A 22,515-nucleotide genomic window follows, 5' to 3' on the forward strand; every position below is an offset into this window, starting at 1 on the left:
AGCTGGCAAGGCTTGGCAATGTTGTCTGATAATCTAATAATCATCATTTATATTGCAGCTCCATAGTGCCTCTGCTACTGATGGTGGCTCTGTGCGTAGGTGTTGGAGAGATAAAACAGACTCTAGAAGGGAACACCAAGTGGATTGAAATCCATGACTCTGGTAGGGTGGACTTTGGTCTCTTTCACTGATACTGAGAGGGGATAATTTAGCAAAGATGCCACCTCAGGATAAAAGCAGCCCTGAAATGCTTTCCTTAAAAACTTTGCCCTGTTAGAATATCTAAGTTTTTGTCTCTTCCTCTCTAGTTGGGCACCTGAGTCACTTTGTCCCTCTTAATCCTGTGGTTTCTTGGCTAGAGGAGTGGTCAGCAGGTGGACAGTGGGTCATACCCTGAGGTTGCTTTACCAGCCCAGTGTCACAGGGCCATCAGGAGTATAGGCTTCTGTGGAAAGGGTTAGAGAGGGAAGGAGGAGATGGGGTCAGATGACATATTCATAGACTTTTAGAGCTGGAAGGAAACTTGTAACCTGGAAATGTGGATGTACATGTCTTTGACAAATGAAAATTGTATTTCAAAGCTCTATTCTCTCTTTAAAATGATGTGATGAGGGGCTGGGGATTTAGCTCAGTGGTAGAATGCTTGCCTAGCAAGCATGAGGCCCTGGGTTTGGTTCTCGGCACCAAAAAATTAAAAAAAAGAAAAGCAAAAAAAAAACCCAACAAAAAACAAAAAAACCAAAAAAGACCAAAAAAACCCAAAGTAACCAGCACACACAAACAACCTTTGGGCCGGGGATTCAGCTCTGGTTCCACCGCCTGGCTTGCAAGCGCAAGGACCCGAGTTCGATCCCTGGTACCAAAAAAAAAAAAAAATGATGTGATGAATTATCTTGTGAAGAGGGACCGGGATTGTTGTATACTGGAAGGGTGGGTATAAAATATAGCAGGCCCATGCAATAGAACCCAGAATGCAAAAACAATTTAATAACGTTCTATAGACTTTAAAATGAGCTATTACCATTGGTCTCCACATAGAAAAGATGGGCTGACTTTGGAATACACAGCCTTTCTGCTATCCCTGTTTATGGACAGTTGGAGCCTTGCCGATAGGCAAGTCGCAGTGGCAGACACTTGTAATCTTAGCTACTCAGAAGGCTGAGGCAGGAGGACAAGTTTGAGACCAGCCTGGGAAATATAGGGAAACCCTATCTCAAAATAAAAAGTAAAAGTAGAGCTTAGTGGTAGATTGCTTGGCTGGCATGCTTGAGGCCCTGAGTTCAATCTCCAGTATCACCAAAAAGCAAAATATAACAAAACAAACGAAATAATCCTCCTAATGGGGCTTCTAGAATAGAACCTGCCCTGATCCCTTAATGATGCCAATGCAGAACACTTTGTGAGAATACAAATAAAAATTAAGGTCTGGCAAACATATACTAATATGAGAAAAAAATTAAGATCTGAGGTTGTAGCTCAGTGGTGGAGTGCTTGCTTAGCATGCCCAAGGCTCTGGGTTGGATCCCCTAACTGGAAAAAAAATATTGTAAAGTAGGGGTTCCATGACCAAATGAGTTTGAGAATCAATAGGTTAAATACTGTAAATAGTTTCTCCTTCCTCTCTTCTTCCTTCCCTCTCTCCCTCCTTCCTTCCTTTTTTTCTTTCCTTTTCTCCTTTTCCTGTTCCTTCTTTCTCTAAAATAGACTTCTCAAGGCTTTAACATACCAGTATGCATTATGCATTTCCTAAGAGGAAATATATGATATTCCCCAAACTAATTTGATTGGAGGGGTCCTTTTGTTTTTTTAGGGGATTTCACCAGATTAGTGCTTCACAGAATACCCCTAGAAAGAAGTTTCACTATACTGGCATCTCTCTCTTTAAAAGCAACTGTAGCAGTTCAAAATTAGATGACTTTTTCTTGGTTTTTCCCCAAATTCTTGACCTTCCAGATGGGTAGGAATGCCTACTTTTCTACTCTGAAACCCCAAAGGCAGGCATTGTTTTTTCACGGTCTTTCTAAGGCAGCCATGCAGGCAACACTAGTGATTGTCTCCATTGAATTGACACCTTCACCTGGACAGAGGTATAGCATGGATGGGCCACACTGAGAGCAGTCTCTTGGTGACCGCGTCTGAAGGTCAGTATGGCTGGTTGATGGATATTAGCTGTTGCCACTCTAGGCTGGGCTAGGTGGAGGCGAGTTTGCAGACGAGGAATTGGCTGTGTCTTCTTTGGGTGGTAAGGGCTGGGTTGCACTCGCTTGGACCTCAGGTTTTAAACCCGCGTTCCATGACCACCTCCTACCCCACCTGCCCATTGCCACTCTTTCTCCCTCGTCCCTCCTTTGCGTTCCTTCTGTCTCCCTTGCGTTCCTCTAAGCAGCAGACAAGCTCTCCTTCCTCCTCCTCCTAATCTCCACTTGTCTTCTTATCCCCTCTGCCCCCCAGCCTGGCAGCGTGCCCTGTAGGAATGTTAATTAGCATTCATGATTTAATTAATTCAGTAGCTAATTAACGACTGGGGACTGGGAGTGGGGAGCTGGGGTACAGGAAGGGTTGGGGGCTGGAGGTGGTAGGGAGAAATAGCAGAGCCTGCAGAAGGCATCGCAGATGGCTGTGTGGTGGCTGGCACGGTGCCCACCACCATGGATGCAAACACACTTGCACGGACGCACACGTACACACAAAAAACCCCAGAAAGGGTGATCGAGGAATAAAATCAAAAGCAGGGAGAAGGGCACAGGGGCCCCGGGAACTGGGACTAGGGGTGGGGAAGGCTCTAGATCCATTTGAATCTGCTCCGGAAGTGGAAGAGCAGAAAAAAAGAAACCACAGGCGCAGAGAGAAGAGAGCTCTCCCGATACCCCACCCCACCCCACCCCAGCCACCCCTCCTCCCTGGCATGGTATTCATGGGCACCAGCTGAGGACAGGGTCCCCTCCCTCCGCCTGCCATAAATATTGGCACTGAGTACCTAGACTACGAAGGACAGGACGTTCCAAAGAAAATAGTTTTTCTTCTTAGTTGCTTTACAATATATACATATGTGTATCTGTGTATATACATACATATCTATGTATGTATATACACAGATATGTATGTACCTTTTAAAACTGCACCTGTGTTGGTATGAGGGGGAAGGCGAGTAGAAGAAGGTGACCGAGCCGGGAGGAGAGAGAGCACAGATGGCTTGGTGGTGGTATGGTGTGGTGAGTCGTGGGGAGGAAGGGGGGTCTGCAGAGGTTGGGGGTGGGCAGAATGAGGACCCGGTTTTCCTCTTTCATTTTGCTGTAGATGAAGGAGAGAGAGAGAAAAAGAGAGAAAGGGGGTGGGGAGAGAAGCGAGACAGATGGCAGAGTGGAGAGGCGGCAGCCAGCGCCGGCACTGCCCAGCCTGGGCGGACCCAGCTCCCCCGCCTGCCAGCTCTCCAAATGCCACCCTTCCCCCATCCTCCCCTTCCCCCATCCCCCCCAGCTTGGCACTGATCTCGGAGGGAAAGGGAGGGAGGCTGGGCAAAGAGCATCTGTTCCCTCCATTCTCCCAGCTCCATCGGCTGCCAACCTAGGGCCATCGTCTGCCTCCATCACCCCTCCGCCCGCCCGCCTACCCACCCAATCCCAAATGGGTGCTGGATCAGGTGCCGAATCTGGCTGCCTCCTCGGGTACCAGTCACTGTGCATTGCTGTGTGTCTGCCACCGCTGCCTGGCACTCATGGGGCCGTGTGTGTGTGTGTGTGTGTGTGTGCGCGCGCGTGCATGTACATGTACGTATAAGCGTGTGCTGTGTGTGAGCCTCCTGGGCATGGGTGGGGGGGTGGCATTGCGGTTGCCAATTTAGTGTCCAACCAGAAGGACAGAGGGATGGAGTGGAAGAAGGAGGGGAAGGGTGTGGGGCCTGGGAGGGGAGAAGAGGGTGCATGAGTTGCTTCATTCTGCCTGCTTGCGGGCATTGGCACTGCAGCTGCCATCCCTGTGCCCATAGAGATGGGAGGAGGTGAATGGAGGGGGTCAGCGGCAAGAGTCCCAGTGCTCTGGGAGGAAGGCACGGTACACAGGAGCTGTTGGCATCACATCTGTCAGGCCAGTGCCCAGTGCTGGAGCAGTGGGGAATGGCGGACCCAGGAGGCAGGGAGGAGGGACAAGAATTGTTGCTGGTGTTTCTGTCCTTCTAGAAGCTCAGCTCCAAGAAATGGCTGGACTTTGAGGTGGTTGGTTCTGTTCCAGCCTGGGGAAGTAAAGTGGTGGAGAGTAGACAGAAGTGCCAAGAAAGTCCCAGAGCTGGCAAGGATGGGCTGTGCCACCACTGACCAGGGAAACTTGTTTGGGCTGGCAACATGGCCCTTTGTCAGAGCACTGAAGGAGACAGCAAGGGGATGGGGCATGAAGCGGGGAGGTTGGCACTGTGCATGGAGACTGGCACGAGCTGTGGCATGGTGTAGAACAGGCATGGGTGATAGTGCCTCCTGCCAATGTGGTTGGAAGGATTGTTGTGCCAGGCGTGAGAAGGGAGGAGGTGCAATGGGGGGCACTTTATTTGAGAGAACAGACTTTTTTTCCTGCCAGGACCTCCTTCCCATTTCTTCTTAGGCATAAGGAGTGGAATGACAGACAGAAAGCAGCGTGAGGACACAAAAGAGGAAGCGCGCCATTGCTCAGACCCCAAGGAAGCAGCGTGGAGAGCGGCTGCCAGTCCTGCTTGGCCTCCAGCCAGTTCCCGCTGAAGATGGCCGTACCCTCTAGTCTGGTCTGTATGTGCCACTGTCGCAGGCGTGGGGGGGCAGGGCTTGCTTGGTGAGCTGGGCTCTAGAGTAGGTAGGGCACCTTTCTGCCGATCCCATTTGGACTCTTCACTCTAACAAGTAAGGTGTCTGATTTTTCTTTCTGGTGCCTCCTTTCGCCTCACCCCTCTTTCATCTCTCCATCACCACCTGGGTCCTACTGCTTGGCACCCAACCAGCTAGATGCTGCCACACTTGGCAGCGCTGCACTGGCTTGTGAACAGTGCCTCATATCCTGGCACTGCGGCAAACCCAAAGCCGCCCAACGTGCTCACAACGCCACTTGGTGGCAAGGAGAGAGGGGAGGCCGCACACAAAGTGGCAGGCATTGGGTGGAGCCCTGTGCTAGGAAGTGGCCAGGGAGGAGACCCTTAACAGCTGGGCTGAGACAGCATTCTTTAGACCACCCCAGCTCTGCCATTCTCCTAACTAGACATCCACCTCCCTCTTTTCCTTACTGCCTCCAAGAATGGATTTACGTGGTACTGTAGTGTGTTTGAATGGCCATGCCAAGGGAAACAAGCACAGAGGCACACAAACACCAGCTATAGCCACACACAAGGCTTCAGGCCAATGGACTGCATACCTCTCTGGGCAGCAAGAACAGGAGGATGAAATGAGAGCCTGGGGAGAGAAATATGCCGCTAAGTTGTCACAGAAATGGGCTGGGAATGTAGCCCAATGGTATAGCACTTGCCTAGCATGCATGAGGCCCTAGAGCCAATCCCCAGCACTGGGAGAGAGAAGAAAAAGAAAAGATACCAGAAGAGATTGAAAGGGATAAAGCAGGAAGGAGAGAACGTCAGACCTTGCTGTTGGGTATTGGGGTTATAGTAACTGGTATAAATTACCTTGTACCTTGTGATCAGCTGAGCTATGGTTGAGATGAACTCATTCATATTCAATAACTGTCCTAGAAAGATGGAGAGGTATTCTAAGCCTAGAGAGGTAGGCAAGTGTTTGGAAGACAATGGCATTTGGGACTTGCCCATCCAGAAAGGATGCAAGGAGATTTTGTGGTTAGGAATTTCTCAATGACATCTCAAGTGGAGTTGGATAGAGTTCCATATCTTTAAAATCTGTGCTGGAAGGGAGAATGAGGATGAGCAGTGAACTCTGGGAGAGGGAAAGGCCCCTTGGAGAAGAATCCCCGTATCTGTGGTAATAGAGACTGTCCCTTAGAAAATTTAACCTTGAGCTGTCTGTCACCTGAAAGAGTTTCCAGTTGGATTGGCTTTCCCTGCTTTCTGGGTTTAAAGAAAAAAAGAGGCTCTAGGTCAGTGGCCTGGAAGATCTTCTGTGGAAAATTTGGCTCTGGGTGATGTCAAGGAGGAGGCTAGGCCTGTCCAGAGGGAAGCGAAGCCGTTCATTGCCCATGTGGGACTGAGCTGCTTGGGGCTGGGAGAGTTCTGATTTCAGCATCTCTAGAGTGGATGGCAGCTTCAGAAGAAGTAAGGTGGTTTCCACAGCAGAGGAGAAAGCAGAAGGCACTCAGCCAAGGGGGTGAGTGGACAACGTTTATATTTTCTCTCCTGTTCAAGAGCAGCCACCACAAGTCAAAGACACTGTTAGATTTTTAATATATTGGAGGGTGGGTGAGTGTCCCTGTAATGAAGACAGACCTGAGGGGAAGCCAGGACACTGTGCAGGATCCCCGGGTGTGTGTAGCAGGGCTGGTCCTGGCTGCTGGAAAAGTGTGGCAAGTTACAGGTGTATATGAGAATGAGGTCTCTTAGTTGGTGATTCTCAACTTCCAGAGAGCATAGATCACTTTAGCAGGAGTTTCTAATTCAGTTGATCTGAGGTGTGGTCCAGGAATGGGCATTTCAAACTAGTTCAGGTGACCATGATGCTTGTGGACAAACTCTGAGAAACACTGTCCTAAGAGATGGCATTCACTTTGTAGGACAGTTGATCTAGTCTGGATTTCCCTTGCCTTTGCTTCTTCTTCCTCAGCTGTATTTACATCCTTATGCTGGCATGTTTGGATGTGTATGTTTGGAGTGTGTGTGTGAATGTGGTATGTGTTTTGAATGGGAGGGATTGTGAAGTCCAATCAGTCACATGTCACTTGTTAGAGTAATGATTTTCATTGGCAGTTCTTATCACAGAAAAATCCCTTTGGAAACATTGTGAAAGTCATTCTTCCTTTCACCCCCATTCTCAATGGCTCTCTGCCCATGTGTTTCTGAAACCTTATCATTGAAAACCATTAGGTTAGGAGCATTGCCAGGAGATTGTTCTCTGTGGTCCAGTGAGATTTGTGTGGATTTTGTGTCCGGTACAGGATAGGCCCTAGTCACATGGCTTCCTGAAGGCTGGATCCTGGGTGGTGAAGTAGAGTCAGCAGAGTACAGGGCCAAGCTTACTGCTCACGCTAAGCAAATTACAGAGCTGCTGCTGTTTGAGCATTTGGTGGGGATCCAGAAGTGAGCAGTGTGGGGATTCTTCAAGCTGAGTAGACAAGGTGCAGTTTTGACATCAGGGAGGGACTGCAGTATGGAGCAGCATTGAGCCTCTGCTAATTACTTGCTACAGTATTTTAGCTATTTCTTGTCAAAGAATGTGAGTATGGTTGGATAAGGCTACATGGATGGGTTAGGCTTCTTTCTGGTCCACCTGTGTTACTCAACCTGCTTCTCCACTAGATAGTAGCTATGCACAGCTCTGTGGTCAGGGAACTGAAAGAAACACTAGGCTCAGACTGACAGGGTATAATGACAATTATCCCGTGTCTGTGCTTTGTGCAGAGGGCTGACTGCACTGGATGGTTACTCAGTTGGATCACCCAGGGTGTCACCCAATGCCTTCCTGTGAAGTGTAGTCTCTCCCAGAAGGGGCTTTCACTTGGGATTACTTCCCATCTTTCCCTACACTTGATGGACAGTGGTCTAGGTTTGCTACCAATGGTCTCTCTCAACTTTTGTTTCATTTGATCTTTTCCTACTGTATCCAAACTATAATCATATAGGCCCTGATGCTTGGTCTGCTCCTTTTTTTGTAGCATGTGTTCTCTTGGTATTATCTGTGTCCTCTAGAAATGATACTCTCACATATACAAGTTTTTGACTAGTGTCTGAGAGAAATGACTTCCCTTCTCCCCACATGCCAGGCTCTTTCTGTAACACCTGTCTCAGCCCACTTTCCCCTGATTGAGGGTGATATAAGAATTTTTCTAAGCCAGGTGTGGTGGTACATGCCTATAATCCCAGTGCTTAGGAGGCTGAGGCAGGAAGATCACTGTGAGTTCAAGGCCAGCCTGGGCTACATAGTGAGTTCAAGCCCTGCCTGAAATATATACTGAGACCCTGTCTCAAAGAACAAAATGTAAGAATCTTTCCAAAACTTTCCTCTTAATGTCTTTTCTACCTCTCCTCCTTGGACTCCAGAATCATTTACTTGGACTCCAGAGTCATTTAAGGTCCTTTTCCCCATTCCTTACCTACTTTAGTTCGAGGAAAACTAGCATGTATTGGCGAGTGTTTCTACTCTGTGAGAGTAAAGTATGATCTTGGGACAATCTCTCCTCCTCTTCTCTTCTCTTCTCTTCTTCCTCTCTCTCTCTCTCTCCCCCCTATGTCTCCCTCTCTCTAAGGGATACCTTGCTAGCACTTGCGTGTATCCCTGGAGACCTTCCAGCTGGGGTCTGCTTCTCTTTCTGAGTGTGGGTTGGCCTATTTTGCTGGTATACTTATAGACACAGAGCTCTGTATTTCAGGTGTGAATATCTTTACAAGGATGAATGATTGGATGAACATGTCTTAAAATTGGCCAGGATGTGGAGATTTGGAGGAATAAATGATCTGGTCTATAAGTCCTGCAAGTGGATGAGGAACAAATAGAATAAGCAGGTGGGTACTACTATGCCTGGAATAATGGGCTTTCTTGGTTCTTACACATGCTTAAGTACACTCTGGGTAAAGGGAGAGGGTAAGAACAGGTTTCCTTTTGTGGTCCTGCTGCAGATATTGCCCCATTTGGCCACTAAGGCTTTAGATTTTCTCATATTCAGCAGACTTTTATTTTTGCTCCTAGTTAACAATTGGGCACCTTAAGGTACCCTCACAAAGATTCTGGTCTAGAACAAAGACAGCCAAGATCATTTATACTTCCTGCCTCTCAGTAATGTCTCTGGCAGTAAGCAGAAACCTGAATTTGGGTGCTTCTTTAGAACTGCATATTTCAATTTTAGTATATGTACTGCCAAAGTGAGCACAGGACTGCATATTTCAGAAATCTTAGTTCTTTGCCCCAAGCTGTGGAATATCAGTCTTATGAGCCATCAGTTCAGGCTTATATTATGGATAGGGTGGGATGGGGTGCTGTAAAATAGGCATTGATGTGCCAGGCACTGCAGTTAAGTCTGTTACTCCACAAGATCTTAGTAACATGGCGGTCACCTCTAGTATTCTGCACAAGGGTATGGTGACTCAGCCTTTTGTCCTCCAGAACTACCACTATGTGTTGTTCTCTGAAGCAAGGTCACTGCTAGGGATGTCTAGTATGAGAAAGTGACTGGGGAAGAATGCTCCCTGGGAATGTGCTCCCTGGGAACCGTGCACCCTCAAGAAGCACTTTGATTGACCAGTCAGCAGTCAGCCAAGCTCTTTTGCCCCCCAAATTCCAGGGTATAGTTGTTTAGTGTCAGCTCTTCATTTGCACTATGAATTTACAACAGTGCCTCCTAGGCCAGAGTGTTTAGGTGTGAGGTGTTGGAGGGCAAGAGGAGAATTTCTGGCTGTATTAACTTTTGATGAAAACATTCACAGTTCAAAATAAAGCCAACCTATCCTGACTGTAAGTCCCTACGATGCATGATACCATGCTTCTGATCATCCAGTGCTAGGTATTTGCCAAAGTTTTCTTTAAAACATCTCTTTTTCTCCTTTTTTTCAAGTTTTATACATGAGTCACATTCCCAGAAAGCAGAGTGAAAAAGCTTCTTTCCTCATGTACATGCTGCTAAGAAAATAGTTTTATACACAGAACTTCAACTGGACAGCGAAAAGGACAGGGAGGGAGGGGTACCAGAGAGGTGTCAAGAGGCAAGAAAAGGACAGCAGCAAGCGCCAGACCACAGCAGGTCATTTCTCTCCTGTTGCCTACATCTGTAACTGGCATTTTTGGTATCATCAGAATAACTAGCTCCACCCTGCCTGCAATTGGCTAGGATAGTAATTTTTAATTTTAAAAGTAGATGGGACAGGAAGTAATATTCACAGAATACATGGGGACCAAGGACTGAGTTGACTTTTCTCTCTCCTTCTTTAGAGAGGGAGTTATAGAGGCAGTGAGGTGAGAAAGCTTCTCCCTGGTGAGTCTTCGTGTGGGATCCCCTAGTGACAGCACCCTATCAAAGACTCACTTTGGGCTTCAGTCCTCTCCTTGTACACCCACTGTCTCAAATGATGTCAGCTCCAGACCCCCCCTGGGTCCTTTGTGGATGCCTGCTGTGTAATGGAGGAGCTGAGCTGGGCTAGGCTGGAGAGAGCAGGACCAAGGATTGAGGATAAGGGGAAGGAAAAGCGGATGGGGAGCCAGGGACCCTGCAAAAACAAAGAAGGTTCAGTGTCCAGAAATGTAATGGGGCCACAAGGGAGGGGAAGAGCAGGTTTGTAGAAAAAGTAAATGAGTGGAAATGGTGGTAGGGGAAAGAGATGCATACCTCCATTTCACAAAACAAAGTCACCCTTTCTTTCTCAGACTGCCAAGATACTTCCAGTGACACTGACTTTTTCTGACAACTGAGAATGAGGGGCTATATTACCTATCTTGTAAATACTCGATTCAGGCCACACTGCTTCCAGTCCCATGAGGATCACCAGACACCAGCAAGAAGTTAAAGCCATTTGGTCCTCCAGAGACAAAGTGGTTTAAAGACACCCTTAAGATGGGGGAGGGGTGGCACAAACAGGAAAAAAACCCACTTGTTTGATGGGAGAGGTTTTTTTTTTTTTTTTGTATTTTCCAAGTTTGTTTTTCTTTAGTTCATTTCTCTGATCTCTCCATCTCTCTTTTGTGTGCATGTGCACACACTCTCTCTCGCTCTCGTTTTTTGGTTGTGTGTTTCAGTCTTTTTAAAATAACTTTGGATTTGCCGTTGGTGGGCAGCGCCGGTCCCTGGAGGCTGAACTGCCCCATAGCAGGGGTACGACAAGGGGCAGGCCCATGGCTGCTGAGAGGATCTCTGTGTTTAAAGCCTTTGAGAATAAACTACTGTAGTTCCCAGGGTGCAGGGTGGGGCTGGCAGAGGGGTGCCTGGGGCGGCTTCTCCTAGAGTCCAGGCCAAAGGGGCCGGGCCCTGTCAGGCGAGGAGAGGGTTAGGAGGGCAGGGGGTGGGGAGAGTGAGCTGGGAGCCCTTCTCCCCCTGCCAACCTCCAGTTTGGTTAAGAGTTTTATGGGCTCCCTGCCCATTCCAGGCTCCAAACTTGGGAGCCCACTGTGTTTTTGGAAAGTCTGAGCAGTATGAAGCTCTAGACAAGGGGGTGGGAAGAAGAGGGAGTGGCGAAGTTTCTTTTCTGTCCCCCTTCTTTGTCTTGGGTTTTCTTCTTTCTTCTTTTCTTCTTTCTTTTTTTGTCAGTGGGATACAGGGGACAGTGTGTTAGAGTGGGGGAGTGCTGGGATTCAGTGGGGAAAATGAAGATGGAACCAAGGGTATATTTTGTGTATGGCAGGCAGACAGGTTATGAGTAATAAGGATGCCAAGGTCTCTGTGTGTGTCTGTGAAGATATAGGGGCAAGGGTGACATCTGCAAGGATTGCGGATAAGGATCAGTGTCTGTGGGGCAAGGGAGGAGGCAGGACTCTGCTGGAGGTGGGGTGTGTGAGGCCCACTGAGGGTGGGAACTGAAAGATTCCCATGAGGTGGGCGGAGCCGAAGGTTGGGGCCAGGGATCTGAGCTCCCACCAAACACCCCTTGGGGTAAAAGTAGGAGCCCTCCCATCTCCCCATCTTGGTTTATCTGTTTATAAAGCTAGAAGTGTAGAGGTAGTCGTAGTTTTTGGGTTGGAGTCCGTGTGAGGTAATCTTGCTTCCTCTTTGGCAAAAGCCACAGCAGCCGTGGCAGCAGTGGCGGTGTTGGTGACGGTGATGGGTGGGCCCCCTGGGGGTGGGGCTGCCTTGCGCTTGTGGGCCGAAGAGCGCAGGTGGGAGGCCAGGGCTTCACGGCCACTCAGAAGCACCTCGCATGCCAGGCAGTGGTAGGTGCAGATGGGCACCCGTAGTGGGGGAGGCATAGAGCCCCCAGAGCCCCGCCCAAAGAAGCAGAAGGATCTCTGGTGGGCGGTGGCTGGGGCCTCCCCATCAAATGCCATCTTGCACTGGCGGCACAGGTAGCGGTGAGTCACGTCCACGGTGGAGATGCCAGTGCTGCCTGTCAGCAGCTCCTCAGCCTCGCCAGCTTCTCCCTCCCCAGGAGGTGACAGTTCAGGAGGTGGCTTTGGAGGTGCTGTGGCTGTGGGTTCAGGGGGCTGGGGTGGTGGCTGGAGCAGGGCATTGGGGAGCAGCCCAATGAGGGTCTGAGGTATCACGGGGTTCATGGGAAACAGCCCCTTCTTCATGCCGTAGAGCTGCTGGAAGTAGGCCCCCTGTAACTGGGGGCCAAAGACAGCTGGCGGTGCTGCCCCCCCTGCAGGGGGAAGAGGGAAGGGCAGGAATTGGCCTCCCAAGAGGGCTGGGACAGTGGCCTTCAATGCTTTGAGGTTCTTGAGGGCATCAGTGGAGGAGTTGATAGGGGCTGTAACTGGCTTTCGCTCACCAGAGACCCTGTCCCCCGAGGGCTCAGGAGGCGGGCCGGGGACAGGGTCAGTGGTGCTTGCTGTGGCGGTGTTGGTTTGGCCGGGCACAGGTCTCTGAGGTAAGGGGTGGCCTGGGCCAGCAGTTGGGGCCACTGTGGTAGTAGGCAGGACTGAAGTAGCAAGGCTGAGGAGGCCTGAGGAGGCTGCAGGGCCTATCAAGATGAAAAGGTGATGAAGGATTAGCCATGTCCTGCCTCCACTGACATGCCAGCTTTGGACCACCTCCTGCCACACACCCACATTCCCATCACCCAGTTCCCACACTCCCTTCCCTCCTTTCCCCTAAGAGCCTAGGCAGTGAGGGCAACCCTTTTAGAGCTTTCAATAACAAACCGCCCACTGTGGCACTCATGCCATAGATTCGCCGCCACTGCCCTAGAGCAAAGGAAGGCCACAGGAAGAGACTGGACATGGGAGAGTCTGGAAGGAAAAGCAAGGGCAACTGCCCCACTCACCTGAATTGAAAGGAGCTAAGCTGCCAAGTGGTGGCTGGGCCAGAGCTGAGCCAGACAAAAGGACTGGGGCCAGGCGAGGCAGGGCTGGAGCAGCCCCCAGGGGCATGGAGGCAGGTGTGGTGGCAGGTGGAGCCTTGGGAGCTGGGGCTGCCTCAGGTGCTGGGGCCAAGTCATAGCACTTGCTTTCGCTCTTCAGCTGGGCTCGGACTGCCTCCTTGAGCTTGGCCAGGTGCTGGCGGGAAAAGAGATGGCCTCGGCAGGAGACATAGAAGTCATACTTGACATCACAGTAGGGGCAGTCGGTACGCTGGGCTGCTAAGGAGCCCTCGCTGTTGGCCCCATTTCCCCCAACGGCCATCCCTTGCAGCTTGGCCTTCTTTTCCTTGGCACGAGCATTCTGGAACCAGACCTGAATGACTCTCTTGGGCAGCCCGATCTCCTCCCCCAGCACCTCGCACTCCTGCATGGTGGGGGTGCGGTACGCTTCATAGCAGGCTTTCATGATCTTCAGCTGTAGGCTGCTCATCTGGGTCCTATAGCGCCGCTGCCCCATCCCATCGGGAACCCCATTCCCACCTCCTGGGCCCCCACCGGTCCCTCCAGCTCCAGGGGACTCTGGTTCAGCCAGGCTGGAAGCAGATGAATCACTCAGATCTCCTGCAGATGGACTACAAGCCTCGCTCTCTGGAGAAGCTTTAGATTCTTCGGGGCCCTCATCTTCACTGGGTGGAGGGGGAGGTGGGAGAGGTAGAGGTGGCTCTGGTGTGGCTGTCCTGGCCTCTCTCCCTGGTGGTAGGCAAGGCAGTGGCCCAGCACCTGGGGCGGCTGTGGGATAGGGAAAAGCAGGTGCTTCCCTCTTTGGGGCCTCCTTCCCAGTCCCATCATCTGTCTTGCCCAACAGGAGGTTGAACTTGGGGAAGGGTGCAGGGGTGGGTGCGACTGTGGCTTTGACTACTGGACTGGGCACCACCCCAGGAGTGCTTCGAAACTGGCCTTTCCTCTCCCTGGCCCTGGTATTCTGGAACCAGACCTGTACCACTCGCTTTTTGAGCCCCACCTCCTCAGAAATGCAGTCGAGCATCTTGCGAGTTGGGTTAGAGTCCTGCATGTACCAACGGTACAAGATCTCCAGCTGCTCAGGCAGGATGGTGGTGCGCAGGCGCTTGTCCCTCGGGGGCTCACCCTCCCCTCCACCCCCTGCTTCACTGCCTGTGGGGGACAGGCTGCCGTCCTCATGCTTCCTTTTGAGGGCTGGCCCTGGTGCTGGTGGAATGCCTGCTACCAGCGGGTTTCGCTCCCCAAACACCAGCAAGGGCAAATCTAGGAGCTGAGGAGGAGCGCTGGGTTGCACAGATGGCAAGAAATGCAGTTGGTGGTGACTGGTCAGGAGGTCCTGGCTGGGGAAGGAGATGGCACACTGGTCACAGGTGTGGGCTGGGGAAGGCGAGAGAGGAGCCTTCCCTTCAGGTTCTTTGCTTCCTGGCTTTGTTGCTTCTGCTTGGCTCAGCTCCTCCACTTCTGGAGGTTCTGGTGATGGACCCTTAGGCCTTGTTGGGGCTTCCAGGCTCTGTTCCTCCTCTGCTTCTTCTTCCACCTCTTCTTCTTCTTCCCTTCTCTCTGCCTCTTCCTCCTCCTCTTCGGGGGTCTGATCATCATAACACTTCTTGAGGTGCCGCACCAGCTCAAAAACACAGGAGAAAGTGGTGTGGCATCGCCTACAGCCAGAGCCTCCCCCGGAGCTTCCTCCAGTCGGCACAGGCCCTCCCTCACAGGCATTTTTGCGTGCTTTCTGGCGGGCATTCTGGAACCACACTACTACCACACGGCTAGCCAGACCCAGAAGACTTGCGAGCCGCTCTACCTCTCCATCCTTGGGGTAAGCACTGGTCTCAAAGAAAGACTGCAGGGCCTGGGTCTGGAACTCTGTGAACTTGGTTCTGGAGAATCTGCGGCCTGCAGGTGCTAGGGGAGGAAGGTTCCCTCTGGAGCTCTCTTCCCCCTCTGTAGGCCAGCATCCTCCTGCCCGGCTTTGTTCTTCAGGGGCATTCGTCCCCCCTGCCTCAGGCTCTGGGACCAGGAAAGGTGGGCCCAGATGAGGAGCAGGGGTCTCCAGAGAACCATCGGGAAGTTTGAGGGGCTCCACAGGGGGTGGATATAGGCTATCATAGCTCTTGCGAAACTGGGCAGCATAACGGCTCAGAGCCTCGAAGGGCAGAAAGCGGCGGTGGACATGCTCCTCGTGTGTTTTGAGGATAAGCATATTGGAGAAGAGTTTCCCACAGGCCCCACAGGCCAGCTTGTCCCCACCCCCCAGGGCCTCTGGAGGAGGTGGTGTTGGGGGAGGGGGCACAGCCTGCTTCCCTTCGTTGTACTGAATCACCAGCTCAAAGCCGAAGTTTTCCAGAAGGGCTTTGGCTGCGGTGCGGGAGGCCTCATTGGGCGATGGGTGGGATGGCGAGGACGGCCCTGCCTCATTTCCCTCCTCAGCCATGACAGGCCGCTCCCATTCCTGCTCAACCAGCTCAGCCTTAGGGGGTGGAGGCGGAGGAGGTGGGGTGGCAGCTGGCAGGGACAGCATGGGTGCAGGCCCAGCTAGTGCCAGCTTGGGCCCCACCTTGAGGTCATGGAGGTAGAAGGGCAGGAGCAGCTGCTGCTGCTGGAGCTTAAGCAGTGATTCGGGCACCAGAGGAAAGGGGGGCAAGACTGGTGGAGTGAAGATGGGGGCTGGGAATCGGTGCAGGTCCAAGGGAGGAGGAGGTGGGGACAGGAAGGGCAATCCAGATATGAAGCCGCTGGGCTCAGGGACCTTCTTCTCAGTGCCCACCTCCCCCTCGGTCTCGCCTTCTTTGGGCTCTTCTTGACTACGCTCTGGCCCCTCCACCTTGGCGTCAGTCTTGGCCCCTCTTGAGCGAGTCTGGTGCAGAACTGACCGCATGTGGATCTCCAGGGTAGAGCTCTGGTTGTAGGAAACTCGGCAGACTGTGCACTTGAAGGGCTTGTCTGTGGCAGTGGTAGTGGTTGGTGGAGCCCCAGCCTCTCCTCGGGCAGGGCCTGAGGGGTCAATGGCAGCCTTCTTCATCTTATGAAGGTGGGAGACAGAATTATAGTGAACCAAAAGGATGTTCTTCTGGGTGAAGGACTCCTTACACACAGTGCACTTGTAGGGCCGGGCAGGGTCGAGAAACTTGTCCAGGGCAAAGTTGGTGGTTTTCCGGTAGGTCAGAGGGTGGCGAGAATCAGCTGGGGTTGGCTCTGCAGAGCGGGGCTCTCCCATGGTCCCATCTTCTTCTTCAGTTTGGGTGGGTGGAGGAGCTACTTCTTCAGCTAAGGTGTCAGGCTGAGGGATGGGAGATGGGGCTGGAGAAGGGGGTTGTTCAGGGCTTCCCAGGGGCTTGTCTGGAGCCTCAGCTGGGGCCAGGGGAGGCTCAGGAGGAGGATCTGGGCTGGCCTCTGAGGTCAGGTTGGGGCCTTCTATGGGAGAGAGAAGAAGGTGCAATGAGCAGGGAACTTTTGAGTGCCCCACCCATTCAAAATCCAGGGCAATAAACCCTGGCCTCATTTGTCTTCAGACCTTCTTGGCCCATGGAGATGAGCTTCCCTTTCCTGCCCCCTTGGAAGGTATGCTGTCCCCTTCCTTACCTCTTGCCTGGTCTCTGCCGGGTATGGGCTCTGGCCCAGGGGTGGGAGGTTCTGGGCCATCCTCCAGAGGGCATAGTAAGGGCCCAGACAGCACTTTGGTTGTAAAGGTCATCTCTACAGTTGTAGCCTGTAATGCAAGAAACCCTAGTGATTTCACCACACCCCACTGCCACCTCCCGCCATGCTCTTCCTGTGCTGAGCCCTCTTCCCCCTTCCCATGGATCAGCCTCCTCTCTGAACGAACACCCCTCCTACTGGCTGCTTTCTCCACAATGAAGGCCTGGGCTGCTGCCTTATTTTTCAGGTTCTCTCCTTCCCCAGGCCAAAGTCATCTCTCCTTGAGGCCACCTGGCCCTGGCAGACCTGGGGCTGCTGTCTTGTCTGTCTTCTCTAGACTTAATAGAAGTGAGAGAAATGCTGAGTTTTCTCATCCAGTAGATGAAGCTAGGCAGGCTCAGTGCAGAGAGTCCCTCCAACTCTAAAGTCCCACTTCAAATCTGTGAAATGCTCCTTTCTTCTTCACCCTCCTCCCCAACACATACACTTGTCTGCATGTCCACTGCACAGCCTTGACTGGGCCTCACGGAGCTATCCTCACCCAGCCTGTACTTACCACAAGAAGCAGCTTCTCAACACACTCGGGTACCACGTTGTGCAGGTGGCTCAGGTGGAAGTGCAGGGCAGGCCGGCCCACTAGCTGCTCTTGGCACAGTGGGCACCTGTATTTGGGCTGCACTGCATGCTGGGAGAGTGTATGAGCCCTCACCTGGTCAGATTCTGAGCTCAGGAAACTGCAATAGGAACAGCAGTACACCTGGGGAGCACAAATGGACAGTGGAGGAGGTGTCAGGCAGGGGGATCCACCGTCACACGGTCCTTTGGGTTTGTCAGTGCAGTACTGTCCCTCCTCCAAATTTAGTAGGAACAAACCAGATGGGAAGGCATCTCAGCCCCAAGTCCTGAAAGCTGGCTTCTCTCCCTCCCATCTCCCTTGGACTGAGACAAAGATTTCGCCTAGGCCACTGCTCTGCCTTCCTCCATTCTTTGGCACTCTCTCTTCATCCTGGCCTCTATGTTTTTGTTTGTTTGGGGTTTTATTCGCCCCTTTCCCTGTCTCTGCTGTTCTCCAGCTGACAGATTGCCCTGTACCACCCTCCATCTCACATTTAGTTTTCTTACTCACACCTCTCCTGCCTGTATCTTCTCTGTGAAATGTCTCCAGTTCCTTTGAGTACTCTCTGGACCTAGAGGTCTCTGCCCACTTTTGCTGCTCAGGGCCCTTGAATGTGTCCAGTGGAGGGGTCCTACCTGTCTGCTCAGAAACTGGCTCATTCTCCCTTTGGCTCAGCAGCTCCCACTTTTTTGTTTTTGTCTTTTCAATATGAACAAATGCCACATCTTCCCCAGTGGTCCTGGGAAATTCTGCCTGGTCCTCAGCATACTCCTGCCCATACCTCAAGAGGAGAGGCCCACTGTCACCTGACTCAGCTGTCCAGCCTGCATTCTGCCTGAGCCTCAGAGCAAGCTTTTGTCTGGCTCACTTCTCTCGTCACCTAGAGTGGCTGGCTATAGAGGAGAGGACCTAGGTGTGCTCATCTTAATGCACCTACTAGCCCTCAGGGCAGACCTCATAATATCTGTTGGAGGAGCAGGAGTTAAAAAGAGAAGCTGGGCTGGGGATTTAGCTCAGTGGTTTCGTCGCCTGCTGCACAAGCCCAAGGACCCAAGTTCAATCCCCAGTACCAAAAAAAAAAAAAAAAGAAGAGAAGCTGAGAATACAGTTGCCACTGCACAATGTAATGCAATCTGAACACTGAGTCCTAGGATGGCATTTCAAGACCAGAGGTTGGGAATCCCCTCAGAATCAACATTTTCAGATTACAAAGCTAAACCACTTCTGGATCCTGCTAGGTCCAACTCTTAGGGGTTTGGAGGTTCGCTTTCAGGGTGAATCATTTGCTTGGTGCCTCTACTTTCAAGAAGAAGGTGGCAGGACAGTTCCATCCAGACTCAGGGCTTTCTGTAGGATGGGAATATCCGTGTGTAGTTGTCTTTCTGCAGTTGGTCTTTTTGTTTTTTATGTTTGCTTTGTTTTTTGAGATAGGATCTCCCTATGTAGTCCAGGCTGGCTTTGAACTCACTATGTAGCCCAGGGTGACCTCGAACCCACGGTGATTCTCCTGCCTCAGGCTCCCAAGTACTAAGATTACACTGTGTGCCACCACGCCCTGCTCTGCAACTGGTCTTTTAGTTTTTCCCTTTCTTTTCATTTCTTCACTCTCCTCTTGTCCTTCTCATCTACCTCCAGTCATTCCTATTTTAATACAGTTCCTCTCTTTTACCTTTCCATCAAACTCCTACCATCCTTTCCTCTCATCTGCTGCTATGCTCCATCCCTTAAGGCCAGCTCTGCCTTGTTTGTGCTGAACATATGTAACTGGCCCTGGATATAATTTCTCACATGTGGTATTCTGAGTGAAATAAGTCATAAGCACACTAAAAGCCCCTAGAATATGAGCAGATCTCAGCAAAGCCAGACCCCCGCCTTCAAGTCATCCCAGTTTCTCCAGTTCTGACCGTAGTCTGGTTGGCACTGTCTCTGGAAGGGCCAGTCCTGTTCTCTGCCTCTTCAGAAGCTGAGGATGAGAGAAGAGGAGATTAAGGGACTCTGACAGCCCTCCTTCTTCTGTTCACAGACACCCCCAGCCCTTAAGGAGGTGATTTGTAGCAGAGAATTTTCAGGGCAGCAGAGTGGGCTCTCAAGAAAGGGGAAAAGGGCAAGAAACTCAGTACCCAGGAGAGGCCTGACTTAGAAGCTAGGCAGGGGCCGACTGCAGGTTAGTAAGGTGGCCAGGTTTGGGTCCTTAGAGAGGGTAGAAGCACCTAGCCCTCCTTGGCTCAGCCTCCCTTCCCTCTAATGAGCCCTTTCATGGACCAGTTTTGCTCTCTCAGCATAGGAGGCTTTGCTGGGTGCTTGGATCTCTGCAAGGTCCAATGAGCATCTCAGAATGTATGAGGACTGGGAGAGGAGAAAGAAAATGGGACCAGAGAAGCAACTCACCCAACTGTTCTGTCTTGTTCTGGGCATCTTTCTCAAGGGTGGGTGGCTCGGCTAGGGGGGTGACAGGAGCCTTCCCTGTGTAGAATGGGGGAGAGTCAGCTTAAAGAGGTGAAGCATCAGGGAAGGCAGAGGAAGCAGGGCAAGCAGCCAGTCAGTGAAGAGAGAATGGATGGGTAAATCAACAGGCAAGTGAGGACAAAAAGTCCCCAGAAGAAATCATCATCCAGAGGGTAAAAGGAAAAATTATAGTCATGGAACTCGTAAGGTCTAAGAGATAATCTTGTGTCAGTCCTGTCCCCTTATCCTTTTATAGGAATAAGCCCTACAATAGGCAACAGAAACTGGACTACATCGGGATCCCCTGTCTTGACTCACTCTGGAAGCAGGGAACCCCAAAAATATAGTGGGAGGGGCACTCAGGAGGGAAGCTGAAGTTGAATGGGAGTGGCATTGGTGGTGGGCAGGAGGCAGCAGGCCTAGCTGGGAGAGGAGATTACCACTCAAGTAAGAATTGACAGATGTGTAGGAATTTATTTTCAGTGGCAGCCTAATTAAAGTGTTAAAGTTCCTTAACTCCATTCAGCCCTGCACCAGGATCGTTTGCTATTGATCTGGGCCCCTCCAGCACTTAACTCCAGCCAGCATATTGGCAATTCAATTAGCACCAGTCAATGCTGCCTGTTCCCGGTTCCCGCTGCCCGTGTCCTCACCGTCGCCCACTGCTGGCCTCTCCAAAGCCCGAAGCCCATGCCCACCTCTGTCTGACAGCCCCTTCCAGGCTCTTCTGCACCCTCTGGATCAATGGCGCCTGGCTGGCTGTTTCCGGCCTTTGCTGGTACAGCCTCAGCTGCCTAAGGGGGACTCTAAGCCCAGCCTTAGGGCTGAAGACTTCCTACGAGACAGGAAGAGGCTGGGAAGCTTATCAGGGCCTCTTCCCAACTCTGCTGCCTTTGGACTATGCCCACAGCTCCCTTCCAACTCCTGGCTCAGCAAGAATCAGGTTCGACTTTTTCTACCTTCTCTCTCCTTTCTGACCAGCTCTAGCCTGCTGCCCCCACAGCCACAGGTGCTAGGACACTAGTCAGTACTTGGGACTCACTGGGTGATTCCTCCTCACCTCCCTTCCTGTTCTCTATTCTCCACCCAGCCCTTCTCTGCCCTCCTCCAAATGCCTCTTGTACCTCTTCCTCATAGGGCAGCCCTTGTGGTTCTGTAGCTCCCATCCTGTCTTATTCCTCTCCACAGCTCCTTTCTGCTTGGTATAGATGGCCCACAGACCCATTTCTCCTTTCTGTGTCACTTTCTCGTCAGTTCCCTGCATCCTGCTGCCCTCCTGCCCAGCCCTTATTTTCCAGTCCCTTCTTCCTCACCAGGAGTCCGGAGCTGCCCATGGCTGAAGCTTAGGATGCTTTGAAGAGCTGAGAGTCCTTCCTCAGCTGTTGGGCTGTTCTGTAGCAGCTGCAGACGCCTCTGGGCTTGGGCGTCCCGGTGGGCAGGTGCGCGGAGGTGTTGCAACACAGCCAAGCGGGAGGGTGTTTCCCAGGCACACAGTAGGCAGCGGTAAAGCCCCAGCTCAGCCCCTGCCTCTGCTCCCTCCATTTCCAGCAGAAACTAGAATCATGGGAAGAGGCTGACACTCAGACCCTGAAGGGACACGGCCAGATCACAGGAGACTGCGCTTCCCCCAAGGGAGCCTCACCCTCGCCCACCCTGTGCTTCCTCCCCGGGCCCTCGTTTCCCTCTTGTGACTACCTAAGTATCAATGCTTGGACTGGACAAGGCTCTCGCCTAGTATGTGAATGGAATCTATTCCCATCTTTCTGAACTTCGGGTGACAGGATGGACTGAGCTGACATAGACTTCTCCCTCCAGCCCCAAATACCAGAAGAGCTGAATAAAGTCTTTGTTTCATTTTCTCAGAGTCCACTATCCTTTGGTCTCGAGATTCTCCAGGTCTGTCCAGTTAACCCTGGTGCATATTTCCCTTTCCTTCATTTCTGCTGACCTGAGTTTTCCCATTAATTCCCTACTCTGCAGCTCCTCCTTTCACCATCTCCTTTCTCTTTTCCTCTTTCCTGTCCCAGGCTCACCTTATAGATCTGGCTGTTTTCTTCATGGGCCGAGCCCCGGGCATGCAGCTGCATCTTCTCCTTGCTGTTGGACTCAAAGTCACAGATGTTGCAGCGCAGATGCAGGGGGGAAATAGATCCATAAGGGGTCCCATCTCCCAGAGGCACTGGGGAGGGGGAGCCCATGGCCCCGCCCCCCTCCCGCAAGTGGGCTGCTAGTTGGTACTTTTGTGCATGTTTGTCAGTCTTGAGGTGGAGTTGGAAATTGGCTTTGAGCTGGGTGCCATAGCAGCAGAGCTTGCAGCGGTGGGTGTCACCTGCCACCTCCTTCCATTCAGCTTCTGGGAGGCTGCGGCCAACACTGCAGTGGTACAGCAGCAACTCCAGGCTGTCTGTGCTGAAGGCCTGGCACACCAGGCAGCGGAACACCTTCAGGGATGGGCTGTCATCTGGGGGTGGTGAGGTGGACAAGCCATCGGATGAGGAGCCCAGGAGCTGACTTGGAGGCAGGTGGGCTTCAGGGGAGAGGCTGCCAGGGGCTAGGGGACAGAGCCAGATTAGTGCCTAAGAAGGAGATGGGGCAGGGTCAATTACGTGGAGAGGAGGGTTAATAAGTCAGATGGTACTCAGGGGAAGTAAGGGTTACCTAAGCTGAGAACTGGCCTTTGGGAGAAAGCAGGGGATAGACTTTATCCTGGACGGGGACAGAGTTC

At 51.8% G+C, this 22,515-nt stretch overlaps 2 protein-coding genes across 16 annotated transcripts in view; one reads left to right on the top strand and one right to left on the bottom strand.

The window, feature by feature from the left end:
- Ngdn (neuroguidin) overlaps positions 1-21,648 on the top strand; it is a 58,951-nt gene extending 37,303 nt beyond the window's left edge. The window contains exons 12-15 of one of the 10 annotated variants that reach the window (XM_087197012.1): positions 1-3,665; positions 4,591-20,733; positions 21,107-21,229; positions 21,339-21,648. The exon at positions 1-3,665 is cut by the window's left edge and continues 26,723 nt beyond it. The gene's annotated coding sequence lies outside the window, so the exon portion shown is untranslated. Of the gene's footprint in view, positions 3,666-4,590; positions 21,230-21,338 lie in introns of those variants that run through there. The other 9 variants (XM_087197013.1, XM_087197016.1, XM_087197017.1 and 6 more) reach the window with 9 other exon arrangements.
- Zfhx2 (zinc finger homeobox 2) overlaps positions 11,748-22,515 on the bottom strand; it is a 28,376-nt gene continuing 17,608 nt past the window's right edge. For 4 of the 6 annotated variants that reach the window (XM_004864155.3, XM_087197000.1, XM_087197001.1 and 1 more), the window contains exons 3-10: positions 21,824-22,341; positions 21,104-21,344; positions 19,734-19,808; positions 19,250-19,308; positions 17,286-17,486; positions 16,673-16,799; positions 13,034-16,504; positions 11,748-12,730 (exon numbers count right to left, since the gene is read on the bottom strand). In XM_004864155.3, the coding sequence (XP_004864212.1) occupies positions 11,748-12,730; positions 13,034-16,504; positions 16,673-16,799; positions 17,286-17,486; positions 19,250-19,308; positions 19,734-19,808; positions 21,104-21,344; positions 21,824-22,341 (5,675 nt within the window). Of the gene's footprint in view, positions 12,731-13,033; positions 16,505-16,672; positions 16,800-17,285; positions 17,492-19,224; positions 19,309-19,733; positions 19,809-21,103; positions 21,345-21,823; positions 22,342-22,515 lie in introns of all 6 variants that reach the window. The other 2 variants (XM_021243799.2, XM_087197002.1) reach the window with 2 other exon arrangements.

Source organism: Heterocephalus glaber, unplaced genomic scaffold, assembly GCF_053883595.1.
Source record: "Heterocephalus glaber isolate CG9 unplaced genomic scaffold, H.glaber_assembly_v1.0 deba00001662, whole genome shotgun sequence".
Taxonomy (NCBI): Eukaryota; Metazoa; Chordata; class Mammalia; order Rodentia; family Bathyergidae; genus Heterocephalus; species Heterocephalus glaber.